Raw genomic sequence first — 20,846 nt, 5'->3', positions numbered from 1 at the left:
AAACAATAAATATTCTGTTTCTTTCCTCTAAAAAGAAAAGACAAGACCTTGCTAACTGGTGCCCTGAAAAGCTACTGCCAGTGGAGAACATCCATAAAAGAGGGCACTCCTAATCAGGTTCTCCAGGGACTGTATTTAGGCTTGATCCTACATAGTATTTCTGAAGTAAATGGAAAATCACTGCTGTCATGTAGAGAACTGAACATCAGTTCAACAGAATCACAACTAAAGATGAGGCATATGAGTCACTGAGTGACCCAGGGTATCCTGAATGAGATTGAGTTATCCAAACCAAGCAGGTTTATCGCAGACAAATTCATTAATGTATTAATGGGGACAAGAAATGCAGCCACACGCAGGACTGTATCCTGGGGAGTAATGTTTCTACTTGGTTGGCCAAAACTCAGCAGGAGCTCCCCAAGTGCTGCAAAGCCAGACTGGGGTCCTTGGACAAGGGCATAGGAGTGCAGCAAGGTAAACCTCTGTTCCAGCAAGTGCTGACACCCACCCAGAATGCTTCATGCAGCTCTGAAGTCCACTATTTTAGAAGCATCTGAAATGAAAAATGAGCGAGCATCAGGGAGAATAAATACTGAAGGGTCTTCCTGTGAGACTTTGCCATGACTATTTTAAGACTCTATTCGATACAAAGAACTGAAGACTGAAAAATAACTTAATTACAGTACATGTCTGAGAAGAATATCAACTAAAAAGTTCTAATTTAGTAGAAAAAGGTTGGGGTTCAGAGCTGAAATGCAACACATTAACATGCAAAACCTTTAAGAGTGATGGTGACTAAGCAGCAAAGCTATGACAGGTGGGTTCTCCTTCTGTTGATGTGGCAGGCAGACAGACACATCTGAGTCTCATCCCTGAAGAGATGCTCTAACCAAGTAGCTGTCGCCAGGCTGCACCACAGAGAAATCTGTAAGAAGTGTAATAACTCTGCTTACAGAAAACATCAGACCATCTCGTCTCTACTGGGGCTTTCAGATCCTAAATTCTGTTACTCTGTGGACAGGAGGAGGAACCTGGGAGAGAAGCAGAGCATTGTAAAAGGTGCCCAGAGCAAACACAGAGGGAAAAACAGAGCCAACTTTTTCCTACCAGCTGAGCAGGAGGGTGGGTGTCTGCTGCTAAGTGTGATGGAAGGGCATTTGGGGAGGCTCCCAGGTGCTGGAGAGGTCTTACATTGAGGCAGCTACAGCAGCAAAGCCTATATGCCAAGGAGGGCTGCTGGTGGTCCTCCAGCAGGGCAGGAGGACGAACATAACAGGAACGTAACAGCAACCAGAAATGGGCCACAGGACAGTGTCTCAAAACACCTGGAGCCTTCCTCCCACCTTTCCTGCTGTGGGACACTGGCCCTGCTGGTGAGGGCATCCTGCCCTGCACCTCCCACAGTCATTCCTGCGCTCCTGAGCCTGCCACAGCAGAGAATAAAATCCAGCACCCCCTCCCAGCGCACACATGGGTGTACGCAGCATCTCATTTAACATCAGAGGAGTGAAGGCTCTCACCCGGCATCACAGTCTGTCCCTCCAACTCTCGCAAAAGCTGGCCAGGCTGGCACTGCTCCAGCCTCCTAAAGCTCTGTGGGCTGTTTCCCTCCCCACTTTGTTCCTGGCTCCTCCTAGCTTCCCCACTGCTCTTTGGACATCCTGGCACTGCAAAACCTCTCCCTTCCCTCACCCTGGGGACGCAGCTGAGCAAAGTCCCACCCTACCAGGGCAGCTGGTGGAGCCTGCTTAATCAAATACCTCCAGAGGACAGATTTCATGCTAAGCTGACAGGCAGCCACAGCCTCCAGCTCTGCCATCAATTTGGCTGTTGTACTGTGGTGCTGTTGTCCTCTGCATTTCAATCCCCCTTCATGGAGGATTCACACACAGGTGCCTGCTGGCAGAAAGGGTACAGGCGCAAACTGGTTTTCAGACACTTGGCTGCCCAGCAGGGAGGCCTGTCTACCAAGAAGGGCTCCTTTGGTCCCTCTGCCCAGACCCTACCATCTAGCTGCCCCTTCCCCAACACATATTAATATTCTTGCAACAGCGAGCCAAGCCCCACAAAGCTGTCTGCAGCTGACTCTGTCCCAGCCACAGCATCAATGGAATGATTTTGCCCATGCCAAGACAGCCTGAGCCCTCCAGCTCTTCTATCTCTCCAGCTCCAGGGGTGCTGGCTGATGGGACTGGAGACCCACGGATGGCTCAGGGACACAGGGCACACAATTGCTGTAGCACAGGCAAGGGACCACTTGGTATACCGAGGGGCTGGAGATGCAGGAGGTACCACTGCCATCTGTGACAGCCCCTGACACACAACTGCCTCAATGTCCTGCCCATGTGTAGTTATGCAACCACAAGTACTTGTCCTCCACGTATGTTTCAGTGCTAAAACAACTTCCTCTATTTCCTGCTTTGCGCTGCCTGTGAAAAGCTGCCATACCTGCCCTCTGGAAGGTCAGGAATTGATTCCTACACACAGAATGTGTTCACGATGGCTTATAAAGCAGGCAGTGGAAATAATCCCAGCACCTCACCCTTTCCTCCATGAGGAACCTCCTCAGGGCCCTGAGAGAGCAGATGAATCAGCTCCACAGGTTTTAGAGTGTACCCAAAACACTTGGGGCACAGATGACAGAGTGACCGAAAGGACGGCAGTAAGCTGTGGGTCTGTGCTGCCTGTGCTTCCCTCCCACCTCGGCCTCTGTGAACGGGGAGCAAAAGCCCTTGCAGGGCAGATTGATGACTGTACAGAGGGGTAACGATGATGATGCCCATCTCAGCAAGCCCCAGGGTTTCCCATGAGAGCCCGGCTGTGCTGACCACCCACCTGTGCCAGACTCCTGGTGCTGCCCAGGTGCCAAGGCAAGGCAAAGGCACACCCAAGGCAACCGCTCAGCATTTCCCCACATACCTTGCTGCTTCTTCCTGGTCTGCACAAACTCTGAGTGCCGTAGGGCACTGGGAGCCGTCCGTCTGTAGAAGCTGTTTCGCTGCAGCACGGAGCCCACCCTATTTGTTTCCTCAGCCTCCTGTTCCCAGACCTGGCTCCAGTCTGGCCGGCCCGTGCGTACCCTCGAGCGCTCTGCTCTGCTGCTGCTCCTGGCTGACATCCTGGGTCCTGCGGCTGCTTCTTCCAGCTCCCCACAGCCATAATTGTTGATATCCTGTGTCTTGGACTGTGTGTAGCAGGTGCCTGACTGCAGGCTCACACTACTGTCTCCTGAGGACCAGACCACAAATGTAGGAGCTTCACAACCTCTGTCCAGACTGCTGTGGTCCATGACATGGCCTTTGGACTGCCTGTATCGCTCAGTGTCTTCTTGGTCTGCTTGGTCCCTGACACCTATGTAACACCTTTCCTGCTCTTCATATGCCTCAGAGCCTCCACCCTCTCTATACCAGTTTTCCCCTTCCCTATATACTTGATTGCCTCCATCCTCTCTATACTGCCTTCTCCTCTCCCTGTATTTCCCAGGTACTCTGTCCATTCTGTACCACCCTTCTCTTATCTCAGAACTGCAGTCTCTGTATTGAACATCCTCCCTCTCATACACCCTATAGTTTCTACCATCTATATCCTGGCTTTTGCCTTCCCAAGCACCATCTGCTCTCCTGCAGTCCTTATACTGGATATCCCCCTTCCAAAAACCTCCACAATCTCCGTTCATGCTCCATTGGTCCACAGAGATGCCCTCCCCTCTCCTGTAACCGTCCCAGCCACTGTCTGCTTGCTGGCAGCCTGCACACTGCCTCTTCGCCCTGGGTTTGTCACTGCCGCAAACCTCTTTCCACACAGCACAACAGCCCTCATAGTCACAGCCAAGGAGCTGTGGCTCCTGCCTCAGATCCTCCACACCATGCTTCGTCCCAGGATAAGTGCACATAGTCCTGCCAGGTGCGGTGCAGGGCCTGAGTTCCTTTGCTACCTGCTCCAGAAGCCCAAGCCTGGGCTGACGCCACTTCTCCGCTCTGCTCCAGTGCTCCTGTCCCAAATTTCTCCGCTCTGCTCCAGCGCTCCTGTCCCAAACTTCTCCACTCTGCTTCAGTGCTCCCGTCCCAAACTTCTTCGCTCTGCTCCAGCGCTCCCGTCCCAAACTTCTTCGCTCTGCTCCAGCGCTCCCGTCCCGTCCCAAGTCCCAAGCGAAATGCAGGTACTGCTTCCTGAGAGCAGCCACCAAGGGTACGCAGAGGCACAAGGGCCAATCGCCGCCGGCCCTGGCCTCCTCCACCTGCTGCCCCAAGTAATCAGTAACCAGCCCCGAGGAGGGAGGCCGGGGCTGGGCTGGGCAGCCTCTCACCGCCCAAACCGGCTCCGCGGCTTTGCCAAAGCCTCTCCGGAGGCGGCTCACAGGCAGGGAAAAGGAGGGCACTGGAGCATGTGGAGGCCCAGCCCCAAGACCAACGTCCTCAGGGAAGGGAAACAGTGAGACCGCAGGAAGCCACAAACCAGAGAGGGAATACCACATCTCCTTCCACTGTCTTCATGCTCCCGTTGGCATGGAGGCTGAACGATGTGGTCTAGCAGAGGCTGGGCTCTGCTCCACACCTCACTGGGGGAAACCGAGGCCTTCAAGCTGCCTCTGGCTCAAACCTGGTGCTGAGCCCATCATTTTCCCAGCCCTCACCCACAGGTCCTGGGAAAAGCAGGAGAGGAGCAGCTCTCTGCATGATAAGAGCATCCCCAAGCAGCATCTACACAGTGCCATGCAGCCACAGCTGCCAGGTTCCATGCTCCAGGGCAAAAGGCTGGTCTGATAGGACCAGGAACACTGACAGGAACAGGAAAGGACTATCTGCGTTATGGAGTCCAGTGCCAACACACAATAAAAGTTTCCAGGAGGCATAGAAACACACACTCCAGTAACACCTCTCACTGCAGGGCACAACATATTCCCAGTTTTCCATGCCAAATGCAGGAGCTCCTCTAAGAAACCACTACACGCCCTAGACAGAAAGCAGAAGAGTCCATGAATACCACCCACATCTTAGGTTCTTGCAACATTTGTTAGGAATGCCCAGCCAATACTCCCAGTTGGTAGAAGACAAAACCAATGGACCCACCTATTCCAACTGCAGGAGGGCAAGCACTAACCCTGCCCAAGCCTGGTGATCAGTGAAACCTTCAGCGTGCACACAAGATGCACCCAAAAAGCAACCTGCAGATTTCAAACATGTATTTTAGAAAACCACGTATCTTCTGCTCTTCCTTTGGCTCTCCAAAGGATAAACCAAGGGGCTGGGTTCCCCCAGGACCATGCAGCCCTACTTTGGTTGCTGTTCAATGCTTAGTGAAAACCTTTCTCCCTCCAGCGTGCCTCCATGCTTCCCTAATGGCGACAAGGTAGAGGCTATGCTTTAGGCATGCTGCAAACATGTTTTGCTGAGCTGATCCAACACCGCATTACTGATCTGGCCTGCTGCACTAAAGCTGGGCTAGCAGGCCTGAGGCATGCTCCCTGGCGACGCTCAGATGTGCTAGGAGGGATGTGACAGAGCTTGGGTAGGGCACATCTTTATCACAGGACCAGAGAGGTTACACATAAATCCTCAGGTCTCTTGAAGCTGTGAAAAATTCTCCAGGACTGCCAAGGGGTAAGTTGATGGGTAGGATGTCTCAGGATAGTTTCTCAGATAGTTTAGTGCCTGACTAAAACTTCCAGTTCCAGTAACTAATAGAGCACAGGTTCCGCAGGATCCATCCTCTGTCAGGAGCCACTGGGACAGCAGGAGGCATGTCCCAGCAAGATCCATCCCATCAGAAATTTTCCCTTGAGACCCAGCCTAGATTTTCCTCTTCCTACCTTCAAGCTATTTCACCTAGCCTCAAATCCCCAAAGTCTCCTTCCAAACATCCCTCTCGCATGCTACTGATTCGGAGGTTGTCTGTCACCCTGGTTCCCTGGTACACCCATATCAGCCTTCATTCCCATGTGCTCTGCATCAGACACGATCCTGCAGCAAAGCGCCTGTGCTCCTCAGCACTGATTAAGCAGTGGGAGGATGGAGGCAATGAAGTCAAAGTGAGTAATCTCCAGGCAGGAGCTGGCATTTCACTCCACCTCCTGCATGCAGTGCCCACATTTCCTGCACATCGTGGGTTTCGGTAACAGAACTGCTATGTCAGAGCTCCTGGGAGAAGCTGGGACGGGGACTGTGGGAGATGTACGTGATCTCGTCTTTCCACTTTGTGTACTGTAATATCAAGTATAACACAATTAACAGCACTGACCTTTATATGGCATCTTTGGGTTTCAGAGCCCAAATGTGCTGATATAATGATGGCAAATTCCTCCTCCCTGAGTAATTTTTCTGGGCTGCATGGACAAAATTCACCTTTTCAGCTACAGACATGCCACAATTAAAAGCTCCTTCTGGATATTACAAACAGCACAGCATCATTTTCCTGTCCTGGACTCCACAGGTGGCAGGAACACAGGGGCAGGCTTTACTTTTTGCCTACTAACCCATCCCACTCCCAGGTCAGGTTCAGTGCCCTTCTGTGCATTCCCTCTGATTTGTGTGGTAAGTTCCCAAAGGTCTGTATCACCACCAGAGCAGAAACCACAGGACACCCAGTGCCCTGACAGGCTGAGGGCAGTCACACCACAGACATCAACTCAAATCTCAACTGCAGGACCATCAGCAAAGCCACTCTGACGCTCCTGCTCACTCCCCTACAGCTAAGAGGGGATGAGGCAGGGAGGCTGAAGAAGCACCAGCTGTGTTTTTGCTTGAGAGCAAGGACACACTAGGGAATGGATCAGATGAGGGCTCTGGATGTATGGTGGGACTAGAAGGGGAGATAGGAGAGATGGAAGCAAAAGGGGTGGGGAAAGCCAGGGCTGAGAGAGGTCCAGAGAATGGCACTGTGGTTCTCTTGAGGCAAAATCATGATGATTTGTATCGCAACAATACTTACAAAATTACCAAAATCAGAAATTAAAGAAAGAAAGAGAAGCCTATTTCCAACAGTGCCTGTATGCAGCATGGGCCAGCCGTCCCTCTGAAGCACCCCCATCCCATGCCACTGCAGACTTACCTCTCAGCTCCTGCAGCTCCACGCTGAGGCTTTCGATGTTGGAGTCACAGAACTCAAGGTTCTCCAGGGTCTCTGCCCTCACCAGCTCATCCTGCTGCTCCTCCAGCATCAGGCTTAGCTCAGTGCGGGTCTTGCCATAAGCCTCCAGGTCTCGCTCCACCTCTCCGATCCTCATCAGCAGAATGGAGCAGGGGGAAGCTGATCCTGCCTGTGTCAAGTCCTCGCATCCCTCCTCCACTCTCTGCTCCTGGGTGCTGGGCTGAAGCTGTGCAGGGGCCATGTTTTTCCGCTGGTTGCCTGACGGAGGCCGGGGTGCAGGCCGGGAGGGCTTGACTGAGAAGGACAGAGACCTGCCTTTGGGCACCTGGCCATCCAGCACGTGCACAGGAGTTGTTGCAAGGCTGCTGGGCCGAGGAGGAGGTGGCCTCAGGGCCTTCCTCCTCTCCGGCTGCCTGGCGTGGGGTGCAGACTCAGGAGACCCACGGACAATGTCCTTCTCAGAGCTGTAGTCCAGGATAGAGAAATGGCGGGAGACTTTGTCCTGCTCAGCACCAGTACTCGACAGACTCTTCTCAAACTGCGCCAGCTGCTCTGTCAATTTGGAGTCGAGGTCCGTGCAGCTGTCCCCCTGCACTGTGAGCAGGCAGCATTCCCCCCAGCTCCCAGCCCATGTGTCCAGGCCCACCTGCGCACCTCCCAAGCTGGAGGAACCAGGTTTGGACTTCTCCTGTTGACCGTCCACCCAATTGTCCAGGTCCTGGGCACTGCTCTGGCTCTCCTTGGGCTCCGACACCACCCAGCTGTTAGAAGAAATCACCTGGCTCCCACAGGAATCTTGCGGGGAGCGAGGAGCCTGCGGGGTCACAGTGGGACTACCTCCATCATGCTCAGGCAGGGCGTGAGTTTCTGAGTTTCCTGAGGAGGCTGAAACGGTCTCCTCATGCTCCAACCCACCCGCCTGGCCAGGCCTGTTGCCCTGTTGGGGAGGCAGCTGAGCAGAGGGGAGAAGGCCGTTGACTGCCTTCATGCAGTCAAAGGGGAGGGAGTCCGCTGTGCCTTTGGGACATGGCCCTTGGTGTCCTGTGCTGGGCAAGGCCTGATGCTGTCTCAAGTCAATGCCAAGGGGATCTTCTGACCTCCCCGCCTTGTGAGACAGTATGTTGTCAGGCTCAGGGTATGCAGCTGAGCCATCCTCCTTCTCCCTGCCATCCTTCCCCAGCAAAGGAAGAGCTTTGGAGCAGGTGCTTTCTGGGCCTTGATGGATGGTCACTCCACAGCTGCCTCCACCCTGGGGATCCCCAGCACCTGCTTTTTCCATGCAAGCCTCAGAGGCTTCCAGCCGCACAAATCTGTGTGGAAAGATGCCATGTTTCCCTCTCAGCTCCCCCTCCAGCCACCCATCCTCCAGAATGCCTACGATCCGAATTCTGTCACCCACATCAAAATCCAGTTCCTTGGACTCCAGGGCTTGGAACTGATAGAGGGCAACACCGTAAGTGCTCCCTGGCTCCTCCTCCTCCTCTTTGCGGGGCATCTCCACTGTCCCATTGGTGTCACAAGCCTCTGTGGGCTCTGGATCTGCTGAGGTTCCTGATGCTCGCAGAGGAGTAAGCAGTTCCACAAAACCTTCTGGGAAGATGCCCCTGCGCCCTCTGAGCTCGCCTTCGAACCAGCCAGGCTCTGGAACACCAACAATGTTGATCACATCCCCTTCCCTGAAGTCCAGTTCCTCCTCCAGCTGAGCAGACAGGTCCATCAGAGCCCGGGCTTGGCCCAGTGAGTAGGCAGGTACCTCCAGAAGAGTGCTCTGGGACAGCTGACGGCTCTGAACTGAAAGGCACAGCTCCCGTACACATGATGAGGGGAAAAAGCCCTTGGAACCCCAGCTGCTTCGGCCCTGGAGCCAGCTGGAGGCCAAGGACCCTCCCAGAATCACCAGGTCTCCTGCAAGGAATGAGACACACTAGTTCAAAACTGCCCTCATGATTGCTTCCCACCTCTTATTACTGCCTCCCTGTGTCCCTCCTGGCTACGGGTGAGGTCTGGCACTCTGCACAGAGCGTAGTGCATGCTAGGGACGCAGAAGAGAACAGAATGGGGGTAGGGCATGAAGCATCAGCAGCCTGTTGCACACACTTATCTAAGATACGTGCTTCTGGCTGCAGAGCCATGAAGGTGCACCAAAGCTTTGATTTCTACCTCAAATGCAAGTCTAAGATTTGGGGATTGGAGAGCAGTTAAAATGCAGCTGTAAGTTTATGTGATCGGACAATCCAGATTTTTGGAGTTTCAAGAGTAGTGATAGATCATGAAAAACCAGTATCAGAGTGGCAGAAGCCTGAAGGTCCACAGTAGATTTGACATGGCCCATGTCATGAGGTATTAGTAAATTCCCCTCTCTCTCCCATCACTCTAGGCAAGATGCTATGACTAGGTTCATGCTTCTGGAAAGACAGCTGAGGGCTGTGAGACGCAAAGCAAAGGAATGGAACGGAAATTACCTCTCTGCAATGACAAGCTCCCTGGCTCTTGAGATGTGAAGTCACTGGTACAAACAAACAGTTTTTCCCCCTCCTTCAAAGGGGGAATATCCACAGGTTCCACAAAGCTGCTAGGAAACTGCCCTAAAATGAGAAGCAGTTGTCAGCGATGAGTCTTTCCTGTAGCCCACCACCACTCCCTCCACACTTCTTACAGATTTTGGGATCTATTCATCTCTTGCTAAAGGAAAATACCCAGCTACCCAGGGTGCCTCAATAGCATGGTGGAAGAGGAACAAGTTTGAGAGTCAGGAATTCCTGAGGTTTTAAATACTTGAGAGTTAACAGAGAACAAAAAGCTTTGTGCCCTTGGCTCAGTCCAGGCAACCAGCAGGCTGTGTTCATTGCTGGGACTGTGCCACCAGCATGGAGTTAGTGGGAACAGACATACTAGGTTTTCTCTGCTTTCATTGCTTGCTTCCCAACTCAGAGCCGTGATGAGGACTGAGAGACCCAATAATGCTGGATCATGAGTCTTCTGACTGGGCGCATCCATCTGGTGCTCCTCACTCTGTAAAGCTTGTGCCCTATGTGGCCTCAGCACAGAAATCAGGTCACAACACTCGGGATGACCACATCTGTGAGTGACAGGCTCTGTCACAGCTTCAGTGTTGCTGAGTCTCCAGAGGCCTTCCCCACTTTATCACCTCTGTGCACCTACTTCACCATGGCACCCATTGCTGGATGCCCAGCATTGCGAGAAGGCCACAGCAAGACGGGGCAGTGCACACTTGTCGGCCATCATAAGATAGCACTCAGCTACTAATTTCAGTCTGTACGTGACGTGGCAGAGCCCACTGCAAAGGTCACTAAAAATGTCATTCCCATCTTTTGTAATTTGTGGCAATAGGGTACGATAGAGTATGGGCTAGTAGCACTTCTGGCATTCACTCTTGATGACCTCATATGGCATCCACGTTGTTCAGTAAAACCTGGAGACACCATATCCTAGACACCCAAAACTTTGCACTCGGTTTAGGCAGTTTGGCATCTGCTGTCATTAACCTGAGGTGCAATGAGCATCCAACAGGCTGCTAACCTCAGTGGCTTCCTTCACAGTTTTAACCAACTCTACTTCTTTTTCCATGTCTTTAGTTTCCTGCTGTGTACATGGAAACAACCTAATGCTGTTACAAAGAAAGTCACAGAGCTACATTAGTTATTCCCCACAGAGTTCTGAGTATTATTATTGGTAGGCTGCAGCACCTCCACAGTTTCTATTCAAAAGTGCTTTTTCAATTCCTACAACTTCAGCTTAGAAAACTGGGCAGAAAACTGCAACAGCTGTTCCACAGGAAAGCAGGAATGCAAGTGGGTTTTGAGTTACAGGTCATTAAAAACCATTTGGTTTGACTTTAGCATGTTTCTTGATCTTTGAGCTATGACACACATCTGTTTATTATTCCTTAATAGCTTCATCTTCTTGACAACAAGCACATCAGTTATGCTGGGAGACAAAACTGTGGTCAAGAAGATACTGGTGATTTCTACAGAAGTAATTTGTGCCCAGTGACTTCAGCAGCAGCAGCAGGATCAGGTGCCCATTCATTCAGTGCCATTTATCAGCTACATGGAGCACAGGAGAGAAGTCCCTCTCTTCACTTTTGCTCCTGTCCATCTCTGTTTTAGCCAGGAGACGACAGCTCACAGCTGTTAGCAGCGTCCAAACTGCTGCTGCAATAGCAGCCCCATCTCCATGGCCAGGGATGAAACTCCAGTCCCACCCTCATGCTGAACACAGGCTTACGCTTTGAAGTGGCCTGGTTTTCATCTCCCTGAGAGCTCACATATCCTCTCAACATGAGTATTAAGATGAGAAAGAGCTGCTTAAACAGAGACCACAAGACTTGAAGTGTTTCACTAAGAGCAGTTTGCTGCTTCAGAAGTTTCTCACACCCCTCCAAAAATTTAAGAGACTTGCACACTATTTCAGGTGCCCAGATATTGATGGCAGCTTGTGCAGGAAAGTGCTTTAACGTGGAAAGGAGGAAGTGGAGCTGCGTCAGAGTGCTTGGAGGGACACATGGACTCTGTTGCTGCATCTCCCACTGACTTGACCTGACAAGGTCACTTGGATGTGGATGCATTTCCGCTCTCAGTGCATCTGTTTCCTCTCTCCCCTTCCACTGCCACAGCAGATCAGCACATAAACTAGTCAGGAAACGGGCTGTCTCCCCACAGAGGACAGAGCAACTAGTATTGTGAAGCTCTCACCTCCTTGAGAACTGACCCTCCACTAATCTCTCTCAAAAAACAACAAATGAGCAGTATGAATAGCTGACACAAACCTGGCAGGAGACCAGTAGCAGCAACCCGTGCCCTCAGTCCCAAGCAAAGTCCTTTGAAAGATTTAGTAAATCAGACCTGGTCCTGCACAGTGCTGGCCAAGGGGAGGTGTGCTCATGAAGTGGATGTTTAGCTGGCACATTATGGATCCAGGTACAGGCATTTTCAGCTCTTACCTGTGACACCTTCCTTCTTGCCGAGGAGCCAGAACTCATCCACCACGGCCAGCACCTCAATGACGTCTCCCACAAAGAGGGGCAGCTCTTCAGAGACGCTGGGACAGAAATCAAAGACTGCTCGTACCACGGAGCCAGCCTCCATTGTGTGGGGTCTGGAGGCGGATCAGTACCTCAGGCTGAGACACAGAGAGAAGTTTGTTAGCAGCCAGAAACACCTGAAATTATCACATATATGCTCAGAAAGCAAAACCCTTCCTGAGCACAAAAGGCAGGAACAGTGTGAGGGGGTTCTGTCCTGAGCTCCCTGAAACCCCTTGCCATGTGAAGCATGCTGCAGGAACCAAGGGTCTCCAGCAATGCAGCCCCCATGGTCTAACATGCCTTGTGTAGCCCCGCTGGCTATCTCTGTGGGGACACGTGGTTTTGCTGCAGTGGGGGGAGAAACAGCAAGAAAATTGGAAGTGAATTCCCATCAGGAAGGAAGCAAGAGGAGGGGAGGAAGCTCAGCATTTCCCTGACATGCAGGGCAGGGCCCTGAGCCTGCCAGGGCCAGGTGGGCAGAGAGCACCACTCACTCACATGATCCCACCATGTATGCTCTGGCAGGATGGGCACAGGCATCCCCCTCCCCATGCCATCAGTCGGGGCCACAGGAACCATGTGCTGGAGCAGCGTCATACTTCTGCCCAGCAAGAGAAGAGGCACAAAGTCCATTCAGGCAAGCTCACTCCACCATCCTCTTCCTGTCTCTGCTTGGGTCCACCCAGCCTGGGCTTTCTCAGACCTGGCTGAAAATGCCCCTTCTGCCTTCTAGGTACCACGCTCAGCCATGCCCTGGGAGGCCTCACCACAGCTTTTGGTAGAAGCCAGGCTGAGATGAGGGTGCAGACCCTGTCCAAGCCTCTGGAAGCCAAGGCTGAAATGCCTTCCGGCAGGGGACCTGAAGGCAGGCAAAGACATCCTCATCAAGGGCTATGTCCTGAACTCCCCCTTCCTCTGGAAGCAGCTGGCGAGCCAGGACACTTTACTGTATCATCTTTGCTTTGTACCAAGCAGACTTACACACCAAGGCAGCAACAGTCCTGCAGCTTCAGCTGCTCCTTCCCCTCTTCCCAGACCCCTCGGGAGGGGAACTGAAAGGTGCATCCGTCCAAGGCAACCAGAAACACTAAGATTATTCCTCTACATCTGCACCTCAGATCAGTGAGTGCTTCCCTTTATCTTCCTGTCCCACTGCAATTACAGGCAAAGCACGACACTGCTGACACTTCTCCAAGGTGCTTTCAGAGCCCAGCCCTGTGAAACACTGCGACGTCAGCATGCCCCCACCAGCCCCCCCTACACAGCCTGCTTTCCTCCAGCATTACAAGCAGAGTCTCTGCTCCATCCGGTCAGGCACAACTGCAATGGGACCCAATGTCCTTCCCTCCCAAAATGCCTCCGCGCACGGTGGATGGTCACCCTCCAAGCAGAAAAAGCACAGTGACAACACACAGCACCACCCACAGCAAACACACAGGGCCCCCGGGGACCCCATTTGTCCATAAGCCGCGCATGGCCCACCTGAGCCCGGGAGAGTCAGGAAGAAGGGAAGCTAACACTGGGAGGAGAAAAACATTCCCGATGATGAGGTGCAGCCAACTTCCAGTGAGAGTGCCAGTGGGGGAGCCAGCCAGGGAAAGGCTTTCTGCTGACAGGACCACTCTGTTTATCCAGTCCAACTCACCTCCTGGGAACAAAGCGGGTTTGTGCTCGGCAGGAACAGCTTCCTCAGCACGTCCCTCCCCACCCCCAGTGTGTCCCTGCTGCAGCCAGCACGCTGCACCGCGGCCCCTGGCCACCCTCACCTCTGCCGTCCTGCCCGCCACTCCGATTGCTTTCCACTGCCTTCCCCGTAGCGTGTGGGCTCCTTAGGGCACAGGCTGTCCCTTTGTAGCCAGCGCTGTGCTGGCTGTACAAACAAAGAGCCCAATATCCAGCAGCCGACAGCACTTCGCCACCAAAAAGAGATGAATGGACTGGAGTGAATCAGGAGCACAAAGAGCTGCAGTTCAGGGTAGCAGGAACCTACTGAGGCAGAAGGAGTAACAGTATTAAAAACATGACTATGTGGAGCAGGGAAAAAGATGGAAGAGCCATCAACTAGCTTGGAAACACTAAAGACAAACACTGAAGAAAGGATCATTGCCTTGTTCAAGGTGGGGTGGCTGCGACAGGCTGCTACATGCTCTGACAGCAGCAGCAACAGGCGTAGCAGTAGCAGCCCCTTGCAGGCACCTGGGGCTGCGCTGCACCCTGCAGATCGGCTGCCAGCTGAGCTCAGGGTCCTAGGAATCCTTGCTAGACTCTGAATATGAAAACTTCACAGCTGCACTGAGCAAAGGAGGAAAAAAGTACTGCAGATGTAATTGCTGCCATGGAGTAGTTTCTCCAGGCGCACATGATGGTACAGTGAGATTTCTTGCATTTCTTCTGACCAAAGATGTAAGAGTGGACCAAGGATTGCAAGGATTACAGCCCATGTGCTGCAGACCCAAACCCTGGCTTTGCTGCAGATACTGGGGCTGAGGATACAGCCTTCCCACTGCCCAGGGCTCAGTTCCTGCCCCTGAAAACAGCAGTACCACTTCCTTAACTCACCTGCAGCTCTGGGGACCATTAAAATGTGCAAGGTTTTCCAATGAAACAGAGGATCCAAGATGGGGCAGGCAGGATTGCAGCTGTTCTGCCATTAAAATATGGGCACTAACATATTCATGTGAAAAGCATTCCCTGACAGGCACTCCATGAGGTAAGAAAGCGTGATGTAACTTCTGAAACTGCCAAAAAAAGAATCCCAACAAGATTGTGCTCCCTCAGCAGTATGAAGAAGAGCAGGATCACCCCCTGACTCCATCTGAGTCTAGACACTATGCCCCTATATTTGAAAGCAGCGAATCAGTCTTGCTCCATAACATGAACTGGACACAAAAGAATATGTTTTCCAGGACCTTCGGCTTGTCTTACTCCTTGAAGAGCTGCCTGCCAATGTTTTCTCAAAGCCTTCACCTCGAGAAGGAAGCCTCCCAGCATCTTCCAGACTAGAAACTTACTGAGACCAACTCTTCTGGCTTAATGGTAGACGCAACCTTCTCCCAGATCCACCCTAGATCTGGTGAAAACAAACATTCAGGAACAGCTCGCGAAGAGGCTCCAGCAGGAAAGGAAGACTGCAGGGAGAGCTGGGCTCCGCCTGTGATCCCCAGTGAGTCACGGCTTCTGACAGCTGGCCAAGCACCATCCCCTCTCACCTCAAGGATGGGTGATCCCTGCCTGCTAGGGGGAGGGGGGGAGGGAGGACTCCACAACTGAGCAAACACTGGGACTTCAGGCTGCTGGCAGAGGTCAGGACTGCGAATTACAGGATTCCTGCCCCCGCCTAGCAGCAGACCCATATCCAAAGAGAGCCTCACTGTGCAAGTATGAAGCTGCAGCGCAGCAGCGAGTGAGCCCCGCTGAGAACACACTGTCTCGCTGCCTGGTCCTGCACAAACTAGGTAACACATGTTCCTGGCGTGCAACTGCAGCCTGCCTGGTGCCAAACTCCAGCCCTGACACAACAGCATTGTGCAGCAAGGCAGAGAGTGGATTCCCAGGGCATTAATCACTCCTCCCAGCCTGCCTGCCTGCATGCTCAGCACACATTAACGTTACCTCCATGAAAGACTGCCTATCCCATTTTGCTGCTAGCTCTGGAGCCTGTCTGGCCTGATGAAAGGAGGGTCCAGAACCAAACGACGGCTATTAACTGTTACAATATTGTTTTGAGACCTTCAGCACAGACTGGGTCAAGCCACAGCAGCCAAGAGAAGGCATTTACATACTGACTCTTGACATCCTCTTGTATCCCTCCTCTCTTTTTGCAGCAGAAATTGGGCAGGGTAAGAAGTCTCAGATAATGGACTCACCAGCACCAAATAATTATCAGGCACTTGCTCAAAGCGCCATCACTTAGATGGAAGCAGACTACTGAAAATAGTGACATAAATGCCCTTTTTGCATCCTTTTGATGGTAAGGGTGAGCAAATGAGTCTGGTGAGTTTCTGTACCTTAAAAATGGGAGTTCTTTCTTCCCTATTTTTGCTGAGAGATGCTGAACCAAGGATTTCAAGCATTTAAAGAGATAAGGCAGCAACATGAAGAGACCATTTTAGGCTGATTACAAAAAGTTATTAACAGCCCCGTAAAAGGAGAGACACAAAATGTTTGCAGACAGCTAATCTGCAGACATAATGAAAGTGCTGATCAGATCATGAGATAAACAGTACTAATGGATAGATACCACAAATTTAGCAGCAAGAAAACCAGACTTCACAGGCACTACCACCAGTTGTTTCCCTCTAAATAATACTTTTCAGCTTCTCACTGAAGAAGCACTGCTGTTAGCTATGTATGGTCAGCATAATAGCACTGTAACTGAAAAACTAACATTTCACCAGACTGACCAAAACTGCAGTGTGGGCTTCCACAGGCACAATTGGTTTGCACAAGAGGGACAAGTGAATTCTTGTGCAGCACACACCTCAACCTCTATAAAAACTTTCAAGCCTGTCTGAGCAGCAGACCAGGAAGGAGTCAGATTTCCAGAAATGTTCATAAGTCATTTGTTGCAGAATTATTAAAGAAATTAATATTAAAAATATTAAACAAATACTGCCAGTGAACTTTTTTTTTTAAATTTAAAAACTCCATCAGTTTCACCAAGGTCTTTTCATGACTCCTTCCACTCATTATAGCTCAATGCCTGTTCACTGAAAATGCAATCCATCCCCAGAGCTGGAGACCCCTTTGGCCCCGTTCAGCGCACCCTCCAGCTGCTGGGTCCGGTTTCAACAACAGATCTGCTGCAGCTCTTGCTGTGCTCTAGGCTGCAGGATCAGTACCTAACATGCAGTGGGAGGAAACCAGGAGTGACACTTGCCTTCTCACATCATTGTGACAAGCACAGAAGCTTACCAACTCCATGCCAAGGCATTCCTACCCTTTCCCGCTGTTGCTCCCTGTGGTCTCCAAATCTGGACAGCCCTCTTTCCCTCCTCCTTATCCCACTGCATCTGCCCAGCCCGCACAGTCCTCATCCACACTTCAAGAGTAGGACATTGCCTGCACATCAGCATGCCCCAACTGTTCACACCAGCCTTCAGAGCTGCCATCACCCACAGTCACTCCCCCTGCTCGGAGCAGAACATGTCACACTGTAACTCCCGGAGGTCCTTGCTCGCCTGCACATTCCTGGGTGGAATAAACAATACCCTGTTGAGCCAGGCTGCCTGGGCCCTGGCTGGAGATAGTGCCAGTGCAGGGACTGGGGCTCCAGCAAACTGCAGAGCTGACCCTATAAATCCTGACAGAACGGACAACACAGCAAGCAGGGCAAAACCCCAACTAATGGTGTAGAGGAAAGGAGCCTTCTCTCACCAGGGAAATACTGACCGCTGCAGCCTCTCGTTAGGAACTCTTTGCCTCAGCAGATCCCAGAGTCCCTCCGCTGAGCTTCACACAGTGGGAAACATGAGATCTCTTCTACACTCCACATCCTAACCCCATATGGCTCACAGGAGGAAGAAGAATCTCCTCACTTTAAAAAGAAATATTTTCTTTTGCTTAATCTGTGATCTGCTATACAAAAATCATTGAAATTAACAGCTCTAGGTTGGATCATCAAGCCCTCCAGATCCAGGACAACCAAGGACAAGGGCTGCTTAAGCAAGCTGTGGCTTCCCACCACACATGTGCAATGGTTTGGGGTATTTGCCACAAGAGGTCTGCCACATACCACACAAATTGTTCAAACCACTTCTCTCCAGTTGGGCCCTGGCTGTCACAGTGTTTTCACCTGATCCACTGCAGGACGTGGCTGAGGACACGCTGGTGGCATTTGCATGGGGTAAGCGTAGCGTGGGGAGGAAGGAAGAAGAGCTTGTGCTGGGCCAGACAACAAGCAAATGAAAGTAATCTGGAAAGTAGAGCACAGCATCAATTTTTAATGCAAAGCAGAACACCTTGCCAAAACATGTGAGCAAGGAGACTGTGATGGATATTTAATCTCTGGCACTGGGGACCCAAGCACGCAAAGGCCAGAAGACCAGCTCAGGAGACAGGAGTTTCCCAAATTCTGTATGGAGTGGCTGCAGGCACCTTACAGACCCCGTTACCAAGTCCTGTTTTCTCCCACCCTGAGGCACATGGCTGTCTCTCTTGCCATTTTTTCAGACAGGCTACAATGACACAACTTACAATCAGGAACAGACAAAACCCCAAGAGCAGCACCACTTCTGCTGTGCAGTACCATGGCTGGGCTACTGGGGGTAAGTAGTATACAAATGCAAAATTAGTCATTATACCTTGAGTACATATCCAAAACAGGTTGAACTGGGGCTACAAGGACATTCCTTAACACTGGAACACTTGACTTTGCACCCTGAACCATATTTTTCAAGATAGCTTTTGGACAGAAGCCCATTATGGTGCTTTGGTTGCTGGGCAGGGAGTCCAGAAATCTGGAAATTACTTGAGTTTGACTTTGAAGCTCTGCTCTTTGCCCGCCATCACTCCTGTTCTGTGCTGCTCATTATCTCCAAACAACCTAAATCCCTGGCAGGGATTCTGCTGATACCTGGTAACACGTGTACCTCTTCCTTTCAGAGCCCCTAGGTGCTCCTGAGAAGAAAGCAATAGATTTTATTTCCCAACCGAACGGTTCTAAAAATAAAAGCTGTGTCACTCAGAAGTGGGGTTAAGCAATCCTTAGAACATGATTAGAAAAATACTTTTGCTGGAGGTCAAGGGGAAATTATCAGTTAAGGTAGTGAAGTGCAAAGGTAATCACAATTCAGGCTGTCCCACCCAAGCTCACATCACCACCATCACGAAGTCTGTCTGAACAGTCATCACTGCAGGGACACCTCAACTGCGTATAGAACCCCGAGACGTCACACAGCCGTGCTTCCACAATGGCTAGCAGAGCCAGTGCTCTGCAGACTGCAAGTGTCACTCCTTTCCTCTCCCCTACTGCTCAGTTCCTCCTGTCCCATTACTAAGTTAACATTTCTCTAAAATCATTGTATGTTTGTATTGGTTTTTAACATCACTGCTAATCCTAAGCAGAACATCTGGAGAGAGAACTGAAACCTTTGGCCTTGGCAGAGCAGAGATTTCAAGAACAGGACAGCAGAAGCCCGCTTGGAGCTGTGGGCATTATCAGCACTGTGCAGGGCCTCACAAACAAGCAGGACACATGCAGACACAATGCCCAGCATGACTTCCAGCCAGAGGAGTGAGTCAAGATGAGGGGGATGATGGTGACATCCTATAGCACAGTACAGAGGCTGTATTTGGCAAAGCATGTGCACAACTGCAAATTCTGTCTACAAACTCTTTCAGGCCTTTTGCAGAAGAAAAGACAGAACCACAATGGAAGCGGAGGAGAGCACGGCAGAGGCAAAGGGAGAGAAAGCCTTTTCAGAAGAAACTAAAAGTTATGGAAACGTGGCAAACCTCAAAACAGATCTAATGCTCATGACACAGCTACAGCCTTCCGAGATACTGTGGCGAGGAGGACAAGATGTGAAAGGACAGAGGTGGGGGAAGTACTTCAATCGTAAGGAACTGCAGCAGAGACGTTTGAACCCAGAGGCCAAATTGTATCAAGGATGGGATCAGCTGAGGCACTGCTCAGGGTCAGTACAGGAGCAGCAGCAGCCTCTGAGGTGTTGAGCGTTAGCAAAGCCTCTATCCCCTGGTAAGGCCACTGGATTCCAATTCATCTCTGTTACAAAGTACAAGGCGAGGGTGTCATGCTGGTGGCAATGCAGGGGGATTTGCATTTGCCAGTGAGAACCAACTGGGAACTCTTGTGAGTTTCTCTTCTCAGGCTGACCAAGCAGAGCAGATGCTCTTCAAGGAGCACCTGGGGAAGGCACAGCGCTGCAGCCTGCGGCTTCTGCTCTGTGTGCAACCACCTCTGCCACCCTTCACCAGCGCTACCGCCCCTGGCTCATGGTGCCAGACCACTCCAAGTCCCGCACCCCCCCACTGCTTCCACAAGGCCAGGTGCTCCCCGGGCAACAAGCAGCCCAGGCAGCGCCAGCTACCACCAGCTGCACGCCTGCCCGGTGGTGGGTCATCCCCCGGAACCGGTGCCCGCACGGACATAGCCAGAGGCCAAAATCCCTGCGGATGCCAGGCAGGACACACACAGGTGGGCAGCCCCTGCTGTAGCCAACCGCTGCTCCACGCTGCCGAAGTGCCTTAAGTACCCCCAGGGCAGCGCGGGCGCCGCGGGACGGAGCCGGCGGGCACGGCGAGCACCCAGCTGGGCGCCCTGGGCTGCGGGGCCTCAGCCCGGCTGCCGGCACCGGGGGCGAGCACCCATCTGCGGCAGCGGCGCCCACCCGGGGGAGCAGCGCTCCGGCCAGGGGAACCCGCCACCCCCGGGCCGGCCAGGCGGCCCAGGGCAGCCCCCGGGACCGGCAGGGCCTCGGCCTCGGCGGGGCGGCGCGGGGGGAGCGTGCCGGTACGGCGTGCGACGACTGGAGGCGCCAGGCGGGGCGGGAGGCGGCGGGCGGAGGCGGGGGCCGCGGCAGAGGCGGGGGGGCGGGCCGCGCCGGGAGCCCGGCGGCGGGCGCAGGCCGGGCGGCCGCGGGGGCGCGCGGGGCGGGGGGAGGCGGGCGGGCGGGCGGCGGGGGCGCGCGTAGGCCGGGCGGCGGCGGGCAGGGAGCGCCCGGCTCCCCCCGACCGCTCCAGCGAGTCCCTA

General features: G+C 52.5%; 1 protein-coding gene across 9 annotated transcripts in view; it reads right to left on the bottom strand.

Annotated features, from left to right (window-relative positions):
* DNMBP (dynamin binding protein) overlaps positions 1-20,846 on the bottom strand; it is a 38,105-nt gene that overhangs the window by 14,400 nt on the left and 2,859 nt on the right. For 2 of the 9 annotated variants that reach the window (XM_080402319.1, XM_080402320.1), the window contains exon 1: positions 2,920-5,803. In XM_080402319.1, the coding sequence (XP_080258445.1) occupies positions 2,920-4,474 (1,555 nt within the window). In that variant the 5' untranslated portion in view covers positions 4,475-5,803. Of the gene's footprint in view, positions 1-2,919; positions 5,804-7,047; positions 8,992-9,548; positions 9,672-12,049; positions 12,229-13,615; positions 13,782-13,899; positions 20,830-20,846 lie in introns of those variants that run through there. The other 7 variants (XM_080402315.1, XM_080402313.1, XM_080402316.1 and 4 more) reach the window with 7 other exon arrangements.

Source organism: Falco punctatus, assembly GCF_963210335.1.
Source record: "Falco punctatus genome assembly, chromosome: 9".
Taxonomy (NCBI): Eukaryota; Metazoa; Chordata; class Aves; order Falconiformes; family Falconidae; genus Falco; species Falco punctatus.
Note: the sequence above shows the minus strand (reverse complement) of the source record. Positions and strands in the feature narration are given on the sequence as shown.